The sequence below is a fragment of the Osmerus mordax genome, chromosome 2, assembly GCF_038355195.1.
Source record: "Osmerus mordax isolate fOsmMor3 chromosome 2, fOsmMor3.pri, whole genome shotgun sequence".
Classification (NCBI taxonomy): Eukaryota; Metazoa; Chordata; class Actinopteri; order Osmeriformes; family Osmeridae; genus Osmerus; species Osmerus mordax.
This window is the reverse complement of record NC_090051.1, coordinates 4,654,511-4,666,986: the sequence shown is the minus strand read 5'-3', so window position 1 is coordinate 4,666,986 and position 12,476 is coordinate 4,654,511. Positions and strand designations below refer to the sequence as shown.

General features: G+C 39.3%; 2 protein-coding genes across 2 annotated transcripts; both read right to left on the bottom strand.

The window, feature by feature from the left end:
* Positions 1-489: 489 nt before the first annotated feature.
* Positions 490-1,440, bottom strand: LOC136960109 (olfactory receptor 10J5-like). The gene is made up of 2 exons (XM_067254450.1): positions 873-1,440; positions 490-839 (listed from the first exon to the last, which is right to left on the bottom strand). Exons 1-2 carry the CDS (start codon positions 1,438-1,440, stop codon positions 490-492), a joined length of 918 nt encoding a protein of 305 aa, XP_067110551.1.
* An 8,593-nt stretch (positions 1,441-10,033) lies between these two features.
* Positions 10,034-11,002, bottom strand: LOC136960099 (olfactory receptor 6K3-like). Its single transcript, XM_067254441.1, is given in 1 exon segment — positions 10,034-11,002. A coding segment is annotated over 1 exon segment (969 nt).
* Positions 11,003-12,476: the final 1,474 nt, after the last annotated feature.

Sequence of the window (12,476 nt, the reverse complement as noted above, 5' to 3'; positions counted from 1 at the left end):
ATATAAAGTAAGGCTATGAATTTGGGAATTTTTATGTTTCAGACTCGCAGGGTTACATTAAAATGCAATGACACAAATGACACAATTCTCTTTTCCATCCATCATATCTTTCTTTGTCACTTGTTTTCAACATAATTAAGGGAACAGACATCCATGATGTAAGCACATTTGAACATGGGCAAAGCTGTGTAATGAATCATGATAGAATAACATTCAACATTGTGGTCTTAAAATCTCTTCGTTTTCTTATAAGAATATTTATAATCTTATAAGTGCTGACTTTACTTATGTGGTAAGCAGTGCTTACCTGTGATAAGCGTCCTGTTTTTTTATGTGAAGCAAAGCACATTTGAATGTCAAAATAATGGATTTCATACAACAGTCAACCCCAACATCAATGCTACAACTTTGCAGCGTTTGTTCTATAACATACTTCCGAGTGTTGAATCCAGTTTCTTCATATTTACCGAACCTTATATTTTTATGCCATTAACAAATCTGTCTTTTCCTTTTCAAACATGATGGAAGTATTTTGTTACGAATTTGAGTCAGTGTAATACCATACATGACAGGATTGACTATTGGAGGAACTATAATCATTTCTGTAGACAAGAAATTCTGAAGACTTTGTGATAAATCTGAGGAGCCATATCGCATAAACATGACATCAAATAGAGCAGCAATGACGACATTGAATAAAACCATTAAATGTGGAACACAAGTTCTCATGAACTTTCCTCTGTTCTCCAAGGACACCAAACATGATCTGATCAACTGTACATAAGTAAAAACAATGAAAATACCGAGAATAACATAAAAAAGTATTGTCACATTAACAACTACATTGATCGGTGTGGATGAAGTCATCCAACTGGTCGGAGCACAGGACAGCTTAGCAACCAACCAAGGAGCACAATATAGTTTATGTATGTGTGAGCCACACAACTTCAACCAGGAAGTAAATATAATAGCAGTAGATACAAGACCTAAAGGAACAAGCCAGGAGAAGGAGATTAACTGAGCGACCCTCTGCCTGGTCATAACAGAGTGATACTCCAGTGGTCTACAGATCGCTACATACCTGTCATATGCCATCACTGATAACAGACAGATATCAATGCACACAGTGGAGTATATTACTAAAACTTGAATCATGCATCCTGTATAAGAGATGACCTGGTGATGAGACAATAGATCCAATAGGAATTTGGGGTAAAATCCTGCAGTTCCAAAAAGTCCATTTACGCACAAACTACACAGGAAAATATACATTGGCTCATGGAGGTTTCTATCCATGGTAATAATAACAATGACAACAACATTTACCATAATAATAACACAGTAAAACAGTAAAGTGAGACAGAAGAACGTTAGTTTGTAATCCAATATCTCACTGAACCCAGATAGAGTAAACTCTATTAGAGATGTCACATTTTCCATTCCAAGGGAACACCAAACTATCTGTAAAATAAAATACACCTTGTCGTCTCTGTCACTGTTACAAACCTTGATAGTCTTATTTACACTAAATAATATGACTAAATAAGATATCCCAAGCTAAATTAAACTGAACATTACATACAATATAAAGGTAGTTTTCTAGAAATACACTATAGTGTCCATACAGTATAGTGCATATTAAGTCTGCTGTGTAGTTCCATCAAATGTTCTCCCCCTTGTGAAGGTCAGTGTCTCTCTCTCATCGTATAAACACATGAGCAGGTTGGGATTGAAGGTGTCCAATCAGTGATTTCCATTTAGATTATTAAGTTCAATGAGCTGTTTAGCATGACATAGCTGAAGAAAATGTGTTTGTACTCTGCTGTCCCTGTTGGATGGAGCTAATGCAGGCGCGTTGCTAGACAGAAAGCTCTACGGGGGCACAGGCCCCTACTCATTATACGTACAGTTCAGGGATGTAAGTTTTATATCAGCTTTGGTAGGGACATAAAAAATTATTGCACATTTAAAAATGTTTTCATGTAATTTAATATGTTGGACTCATGTTATTATGTTTGAGTCCAAATAAGATGATCAGTTGGCCTATTGTTTAGAAACTTTCTTCAGTTTCATAATGTTTTCTTAGCCTACCTCGATTCTGACTTGACCTGACATGCCGACATTTGGACTTATGTGTGCGCGCTGCAGTGGCTATTATGGCAAGCACAGAAGAGCGCACGGAAGACCACTTGCACGTACAGTTCTGCCCAAGAGGTGCTTGCTATGTTGCTCTTGCAGTTTGCCTATAGAGCTAACAGGTTTGTTGACGAGGCAGTAAACATGAACCTCCACTTCACCCTCCAGCACCTCAATAAAAATTCCAAGAAATGTATAGAAGAATATCTAATATGCATTTATATTGGTTGGTGTGATCGAAGTAATCCAACTGGTTGCAGCACATGAGAGTTTAACAACCATCGAAGTAGCACAGTAAAGTTTCTGTACGTGTGAGCCACACAACTTTAATCTGGAAACTAATATTACATGTAATAAATGTGCATTTATGAATTTATTTACAACCTATTGAGCTTTACAACCTATTGTCTTAAGGAAAGGTTTAGTAAGCAGCATGTTTCGTGTTTATCTTTGGTGCAGCTTGTTTTCAGGGTCTGCTTAATGTTTGTCCTTAGACATGGATAACGATGAACACTGGCAACAAGCTGGTGGGAAAACAGGCCTTGGTGATGACACGCACACCCACAAACAGGACCACATCTCCACAAGGATAGTGGAAATGTTTCATTAAGGAATGAATGACCTTCCTGTTCCCAGAGTGACTCATATAGTCATATAGTCAGTACTATATGGACTAGGAATTATATGGACTAGGTAATGTGTGACTGACACTGACTTCAGTTCCACTAATGTCCTTAATGCACCTTACACTAGTACTACCCTATTACAATAATACATATTTATATCATAATGTTTTGAGATTGTTGAGAAAACAAATGAAGTATTCACTTCTAATTTTACTTCAGGTTATGAACAACATGATAAACAAATTTCCATGCCACGGTTTGCCTCTCCCTTCTCAAGAAAAGTGTGTAAACAAATAGAATATTTTTTATTTATTAAAACTAAATCACAAGGGTAGGCTAGACACAAGCTGTCCTCCAGCATAAATTGTACGATCCAGACTAATCCTGCAGCTTCCCACTAGGTGGCAGGATAGGGTCAGGTTCTACTGTAACTTAATCACACATGTAAACACAGAGCTTGATACAGATCTTTTTCCAGTACACAACATACGATGGACCAAGTTAAAGGCAATGAACTGAGAAATTACATTGTTGGATTTTTGCAAAGCAACATTAAAAACACAATTTAAAAGTTACAAATCATACCCTTACTTTTCAGCAGGAGGAGAAGTCTTACAACAGTCACATTGCAGGTAACTTGCAAAGCTTGATGCTAGAGCTTGTTGCTTGATGCTTGAGCATTCACAATTGGGTTATTTGCAGGATACTTCTATATTGAAGATATCCTGACTGCTAAAACCCAATCTTTTATTCCAAGTGTCATGCTTTTTATGTGAGGCAAATAACATCTAAGGGTGAAAAATGCTGCTGCTAGACTATTGACCAGATCAAGAAAGTTTGATCACATAACATCTACTCTTATCTCTCTACACTGGCTCCCTATCCAAGCCGGAGCTGACTTCAAAGTTCTACTACTAACATACAAATCTCTGCATGGATTGGCACCACTGTACCTCTCCGGTCTCCTTGCACCCTATTGCCCCGCAAGGACACTTAGATCTCAAGATGCCGGCTATCTGGTGGTTCCCAAAGTTAAGAAAAAAACAGCTGGAGGTAGGGCGTTCTCATATAGAGCACCTCTTCTCTGGAACAAATTACCCGTCTCAATTAAGGAGTCTGATACTGTTTCGACATTTAAAATTAGGTTAAAAACGTTATTGTTTAGTCAATTCTACGACTGTTAAAGGTAAGTATGTTACTAGTTGGAGGCAACGGAGGACGGGTTGCTTCCATCCTTATTCTATAAGTATAACTTATTTTAGAGTTCTCTTCCCCTGGAACAGATTTCATGTTCCAAATGGGGGGGCTGTCGCTGTCTTGGTGTGTGGGGTTGCATCAAATTCCCCTTTTTTGCTCTGTTAAATTGCTGCACCAGTCCATACTTGACCGGTGGGGATCTCATTCTATTATGACTGTAACTTATCTGCTCCTGGCATCCTCTAATCCCTGCTCTCCTCTCTCTGTCCCCCCCCACACACATCCCTTGTGGTGTGGGGGGTTTGAGTTGTCAGCACCTGCCTGGTCGTCGGTCAGCCAACGCTGGACCTGGTCGCAAGTCTCCCGGTCCTGTCCTACATCTATAAAGTTGAATAATGGATTTTGGTGTTTTAAAAACCCACCGACACTGTATGACTATGTTTAGCCTGTGTTCTGCTCCTCTCTCTCACCAACTGTCTCTGGAGGAGGGGATCCCTCTCTGAATTGCTCCTCCCAAGGTTTCTTCAATTTTTTCTCCTGTTGAGTTTTTTGGGAGTTTTTCCTTGTCTTCCTTGAGGGTTTAGGTTGGTTGAGGGGAAGTTCTATGGGCATATGTGAAGCCCTCTGTGACATGCTTGCGTGTAAAAAGGGCTATACAAATAAATTTGATTTGATTTTGATTTGAAAAGAAGCCTTACATACAGTATATGTTCAACCCAAGAGTCAGTGCCACCGTTTTTCTGTGTTTGTTCAGAATAAAGTGGACTACAGTATGATTTCCTTGTTTTGTAATATATTTTTGCCTTTTTCTAGCCCCTGCGAGATTACAATAAACTTACGTTGCCATTTCCTTTTCAGGAGTGTGAGACTATAAATGAGGGGGTTGAAATATGGCGGAAAGATAACCAGTTCTAAAGACAAGAAATTGTGGTGACTTTGTTGTTAATCGGCTGAGCCATAGCGCATATATGAAACATCAAATAAAACTACAATTGTGATATTACATAACGCCAGCAAATGTGGAACACAGGCCCTCATGAACTTGCATCTGTTTTTTAAGGACTTAAAACATGATCGTATTAACTGCACATAAGAGAAAGAAATTTAAATTCCAAGAATAACATAAAACATTATTGTCACATTAGCAGCTACATTGCTCATATGTGATCAGTGCTAACAAAGAAATGCACACGTAAGAGTACATTATCAAATTATTATTATTGTTTATTTTTAATCATATAAACACATGAAATCAAATCTTAGTTGTTAAATGGACTAAGCCCATATTACTCATATGTAATGAGTTTTTTTACTCTTTCAAAGTAAGTTTGAAAAACAAACACACTGTTTTTACATTCCCTACAACTTATGTTTACTTAGAATGTGCAGGTCAGTTATAACCTCTTCAGTAACACTAAGTATGACAGTAACAGAGTAAACAGTAAAGTGAGACCAAAGAACACTACTTTTTAGTCCAAAATGTCATCAAACCTAGACAGAGTAAACTCTTTTAAAGATGTCACATCTTCCATGATGACAGAAGACTGAACAACCTAAACTTATTAAAGATACCTATTGTCCTCTCTCACTTAAACATCATTTAAGTCATTATACTAAGCAGAATGACTATAAAGATACCACAATAGACAGTACTTAACAACAACATATGTTACAGATGGCTGCTTTCTCCAAAATTACACAATAATTTCACACTATAATGTAGTTGAAGTCCGTCCTGCGTAGTTGCATCAAGTGTCGTATTACACATGAGCAGGTTGTTCTGGCATTCAAGGTGTTTATTCTGTTCTAGATTACTGAAGTTCAATGAGATGTCGTGTGAGGTAGGGAACTTAATGTTTGTTGTACTTAGCTGATTCAGACACAAAATACAACCTTAACTTATGTGTATTTAGCAAACGAGTATATTATAAATTAACTTTAGAGTACACAAGGAGCAAAAGACGCAAGCAATCTGCAACATCCCTTATTTTAACATCCACTCAAAACCCCAAAGTCAATGATACCGCTAACAAATATTTTTCACTATAGAATAATTGTATCCCAGCGAACAAAATTACATTTAAGGACGTGACCTCAATGTTAATTGTGTCTACACAAAGTCCTGGTTAAGTACCTGTGGAACGTTACATCCCAGGTTGTGACATCCAGTACCTCTATAAGACCATACGGAAACGTCACAAATAGCTGAGATGTAAACGTTTCCTTTTTTATTTCCAGGCTTTTCAAGCTCCTTAAGCAGATGAACTAGAAAAACGTAGTCATTGGGTGTGCTCAAGCCTTCGGCGAGAGCACAACCTTTGTTCTCTCACATATATATTATTATTATTTTTATTTATTTTTGCCCCCCTAAAACTCAGTCAATATTTGGCCTACATAGACAACGTAGGTGTCAAACGTTTCGTCTTGGTAGCGATTGAGTTGCTTCTATTGGAATTTACGTTCCGTTGCATGGTTTAAACTTCAGTTAAGTTTTTGTGGCGAAAAGTGAAGCTAACGGTGGCTAATTTGCTAACCACAGTCACTGACGTTACTAACGTAACTGCGTCACTAACGTCACGAAAACACGCGTGACTACCTTTGCCAGAACATTCGTTTAGCATCTGTTAACTTGGGGGATAGCTAGGCTAACTATAGCTTTACTGCAAGGCAGCTGCAGAAACGCCACAAGAAAAGAGGCCAGGGTGATAACTATTTACTCATTTTACTTTGTGATATGACACACAATTGTGATGTGTAATGTACAATATAAGCTGATATTATTAAGGAAGTACATCTACTTTCGGAAACAGTAGTCTACTATTTCACTGAAGTATTAGCATCATGACATTAGCCTGTGTTTCCCGGGCAACACATACTACAGTGGTCTATGATGTAGTGTTATCTGTTTTCAATCGTTTTTTCAATTCCTCACATATACATTTTCGTTGTAGGATTTATTCTGACATTAGAAAACGATTTGTTGGTAAAATTACCATTACCTGTGGTTTCAAACCAGTGTAGCTCACTGCAACGCTGTAGCTTACGCGAGACACACTACAAAACGTCTAGCTACAGTACACAGCTGTTTAGGAAGTCAAACGGCGACAGAAAATGTTCGGCACTCCCCTTACTTAAATCAAAAGTCTATCTAACTACTAACCTGAACTTCATTGCCACAGCATAAACGTTGTCAATCTGTTCATGAAAATAATTAATTTCAGCCTAAACCGTACAACGGAACGTTAAATCGAATTCAACCAACGCAATCGCTACCAAGACGAACACAGCAGTAGTCTAGTACTGTACCGTAGTAGTACAATTTACCGGGGCAGCTTCTCCACACAGGGCTATATCGCATTTTGCGTTGTTACTGACAATGATCGCTACCAGTGAGCTTTTTATGAATGAGCAATTTTCCACTAAATAAATGTCAAGCTTATTTACGTTTTGGGGGGCATATTTTCAGTTAGCAGGTGGTACCGTTTGAATCGCGATTCCATCTTCTACTGCTGGGGAACGTCGTAGAATAATCTTCAAAGGGGTTGTTTATTCATGAATGAATGCAATATGAGTAGGCTAAATGCCTGAAAATATCATGAGAAGGGAAAAACTTAATGACGTTTAAATCATAGAGATTAGGTCAATTTTTACACCGGTCTGCACTAATGTCACGAAAACACGCGTGACTACCTTTGGCAGAACATTCGTTTCGCATCTGTTAACTTGGGGGATAGCTAGGCTAACTATAGCTTTACTGCAAGGCAGCTGCAGAAACGCCACAAGAAAAGAGGCCAGGGTGATAACTATTTACTCATTTTACTTTGTGATATGACACACAATTGTGATGTGTAATGTACAATATAAGCTGATATTATTAAGGAAGTACATCTACTTTCGGAAACAGGAGTCTACTATTTCACTGAAGTATTAGCATCATGACATTAGCCTGTGTTTCCCGGGCAACACATACTACAGTGGTCTATGATGTAGTGTTATCTGTTTTCAATCGTTTTTTCAATTCCTCACATATACATTTTAGTTGTAGGATTTATTCTGACATTAGAAAACGATTTGTTGGTAAAATTACCATTACCTGTGGTTTCAAACCAGTGTAGCTCACTGCAACGCTGTAGCTTACGCGAGACACACTACAAAACGTCTAGCTACAGTACACAGCTGTTTAGGAAGTCAAACGGCGACAGAAAATGTTCGGCACTCCCCTTACTTAAATCAAAAGTCTATCTAACTACTAACCTGAACTTCATTGCCACAGCATAAACGTTGTCAATCTGTTCATGAAAATAATTAATTTCAGCCTAAACCGTACAACGGAACGTTAAATCGAATTCAACCAACGCAATCGCTACCAAGACGAACACAGCAGTAGTCTAGTACTGTACCGTAGTAGTACAATTTACCGGGGCAGCTTCTCCACACAGGGCTATATCGCATTTTGCGTTGTTACTGACAATGATCGCTACCAGTGAGCTTTTTATGAATGAGCAATTTTCCACTAAATAAATGTCAAGCTTATTTACGTTTTGGGGGGCATATTTTCAGTTAGCAGGTGGTACCGTTTGAATCGCGATTCCATCTTCTACTGCTGGGGAACGTCGTAGAATAATCTTCAAAGGGGTTGTTTATTCATGAATGAATGCAATATGAGTAGGCTAAATGCCTGAAAATATCATGAGAAGGGAAAAACTTAATGACGTTTAAATCATAGAGATTAGGTCAATTTTTACACCGGTCTGCACTAATGTCACGAAAACACGCGTGACTACCTTTGGCAGAACATTCGTTTCGCATCTGTTAACTTGGGGGATAGCTAGGCTAACTATAGCTTTACTGCAAGGCAGCTGCAGAAACGCCACAAGAAAAGAGGCCAGGGTGATAACTATTTACTCATTTTACTTTGTGATATGACACACAATTGTGATGTGTAATGTACAATATAAGCTGATATTATTAAGGAAGTACATCTACTTTCGGAAACAGGAGTCTACTATTTCACTGAAGTATTAGCATCATGACATTAGCCTGTGTTGCCTGGGCAACACATACTACAGTGGTCTATGATGTATCTGTGTTCAATCGTTAAAATAAACATTCCTCACATATACATTTTCGTTATATGATTTATTCTGACATTAGTAAACGATTTGTTGGTGAAATTACCATTACCTGTGGTTTCAAACCAGTGTAGCTCACTGCAACGCTGTAGCCTACCCGAGACACTAGTGTGAGTAGCTAACAAAAACTCCTCAGCTGTTCAAGTCAAACGGTGACAGAACATGTTCGGCACTCCCCTTACTCAAAAGTCTTTCAATAGTTGAAACAATCTGACTACTAACCTGAACTTCATTGCCACAGCCTAAACTTTGTCAATCTGTTCATGAAAATAATTAATTTCAGCCTAAACCGTACAACGGAACGTTAAATCGAATTCAACCAACGCAATCGCTACCAAGACGAACACAGCAGTAGTCTAGTACTGTACTGTAGTAGTAGAATTTACCGGGGCAGCTTCTCCACACAGGGCTATATCGCATTTTGCGTTGTTACTGACAATGATCGCTACCAGTGAGCTTTTTATGAATGAGCGATTTTCCACTAAATAAATGTCAAGCTTATTTACGTTTTGGGGGGCATATTTTCAGTTAGCAGATGGTACTGTTTGAATCGCGATTCTATCTTCTGCCGGTAAAGTCGTAGAATAATCTTCAAAGGGGGTTCTTTATTAATGAATGAATGCAATATGAGTAGGCTAAATGCCTGAAAATATCACGAGAAGGGACAACTTAAAAGGACGTTTAAGTCGTAGAGATTAGGTCAATTTTTACACCGGTCTGCCAAATGTATTCGTTTTGATTCAGCCTGTCAGCTGCCTCTTGCAGGGGAAATGAGAAGACATCATATTTCATTCGACACTTCACTCGTATTTTGAGTTGTAAATGAGCAGCAAAAAAAAGATGCTTTTAAATCTATGTAATCTTTATAAATAATAAGTAGGCCCGATGCATTTTTATATAAAATATACAGACCCCTGTGCAACCGACGCAAGCAAGCACACCCTACAATTTCCCCAGAAATTGTATCCTCTCTAGTTTCTTTTGCAAAAATAGATGCAGGATTTGGTTACGAATTTGACTTAGTGTAAGACCATAAATGAGGGGGTTAAATAATGGAGGACCTATTATGATTTGTAGAGCCATGAAGTTCCGAAGGCTTTGTGGTAAATCTGAGGAGCCATATCGCGAATACATAACATCAAATAGAGAAGCAATTGAGATATTAAACAACGCCAGTAAATGTGGCATGCAGATCTTCATGAACTTTCCTCTGTTTGCTAAGGACTTAAAACACAATCTGATTAGCCGCACATAAGTGCCAAAAATAAAAATGCCAATAAATGTATAGAAGAAAATCATGACATATGCACTTATATTACTTGGTATGGTAGAAGTAATCCAACTGGTTGCAGCACATGATAGTTTAACAACCAACCAAGTAGCACAATATAGTTTCTGTATGTGGGAGCCACACAACTTCAATCTGGAAACAAATATTAAACCAGCAGATACAAGACCTAAAAGAGCAAGCCAGGAGAAGGAGACTAACTGAGCGACCCTCTGCCTGGTCATAACAGAGTGATACTCCAGTGGTCTACAGATCGCTACATACCTGTCATATGCCATCACTGATAACAGACAAATGTCAATGCACAGAGAAGAGTATATTACAAAAATTTGAAATATGCATCCTGTATAAGAGATGACCTGGTGATGAGACAATAGATCTAAAATAAATTTGGGGTAAAATCCTGCAGTTCCAAAAAATGCATTTACGCACAAACTACACAGGAATATATACATTGGCTTATGGAGGTTTCTATCCATAGTAATAATAACAATGACAGCAACATTTACCATAATAATAACACAGTAACACAGTAAAGTGAGAAAGAGGAAAGTTAGCTTGTAGTGTAATATCTCATCAAATCAAGACAAAGTAAACTCTTTTACAGATGACACATTTTCCATTATAAGGGGAAAACAAATCTGTAAAAAAATGATCAAAAATACAGCTACTGTCCTCTCCCTCCCTTTACAGTCTTATTTAAGCTAAAAACACGACTAAATGAGATATCCCTAGCTATACGGATTAATACAGTCTAACACTGAAGATTACAAAAAGAAAAGAAAAATGTTTTCCAGACATTACACAAAAAGTGTATATGTAATTATTCTATGAGCCTGTGCTGTAGCCTACAGAAGCACTCTACTCTGTTCTCACTTACATTTACATTTATTCATTTAGCAGACGCTTTTATCCAAAGCGACTTCCAAGAGAGAGCTTTACAAAGTGCATAGGTCACTGATCATAACAACAAGATAGCCACTAAACATTGCGAGTAGCCAAAACATGAAGCACACATTGTGACCAACCAAAATAAGTGCCAAAGGGAAGAACCATAAGAGCATGTAGTTAAACAAGTTACAATTAAACAACATGAACCGCTATAAGTGCAAGTGTACCTGTGGAAAAAGCAAGCAACAATAATAAAAACAATATATGACAGCGAGTACAAAATTTAAGTCAGTTACCACTAACCACAAGAGCAACAAGTCTCTAAGCAAGAGTCATTGTGATCCTTGAGGAAACTAACATCGGGTCAAGCGAACCGTTCCTGAGTGCCGTTGTACTCCCGGAACAAGTGCGTCTTGAGCCTTTTCTTGAAGGTGGAGAGACAGTCAGTGTCTCTGATGGAGGTGGGGAGTTGATTCCACCACTGGGGGGCCAGACAGGAGAAGAGCTTGTGTTGGGACCGGGCGGTCTTGAGCGGTGGGACCACCAGGCGGTTGTCTGAAGAAGACCGTAGGTGACGGGTGGGGGTGTAAGGCTGCAGGAGAGACTTGATGTAGACGGGTGCAGTCCCGTTCACTGCTCGGAAGGTCAATACCAGGGTCTTGAATCTGATACGGGCCATGATAGGTAGCCAGTGGAGAGAGATGAGGAGCGGGGTAACATGGGAGCGTCTGGGTAGATTGTAGACCAGGCGGGCCGCCGCATTCTGAATCCTCTGAAGAGGGCGGGTTGCACATGCTGGGAGACCAGCGAGCAGCGAGTTGCAATTGTCCAACTTGGAGAGGACGAGTGCTTGGACTATCAGCTGGGTGGAGTGCTCAGACAGGTATCTCCTGATCTTCCGGATGTTGTAGAGGGTGAATCTACACGACCGGGAGACCGCAGCAATGTGGGCCGTGAGGGAGAGCTTGTTGTCCATGGTAACCCCAAGGTTCCTGGCAGAGGATGAAGGGGTCACCGTCGCAGATCCCAGGGTGATTGAGAGATCGTGGGAGATGGAGGGTTTAGCCGGGATGATGAGAAGTTCTGTTTTGGCGAGGTTCAGCTGGAGGTGGTGCTCGGTCATCCAGGCTGAGATGTCTGTGAGGCAGGCCTCAATCCTAGCTGAGATCCCCGGATCGGTCAGGGGGAACGACAGGTACAGCTGCG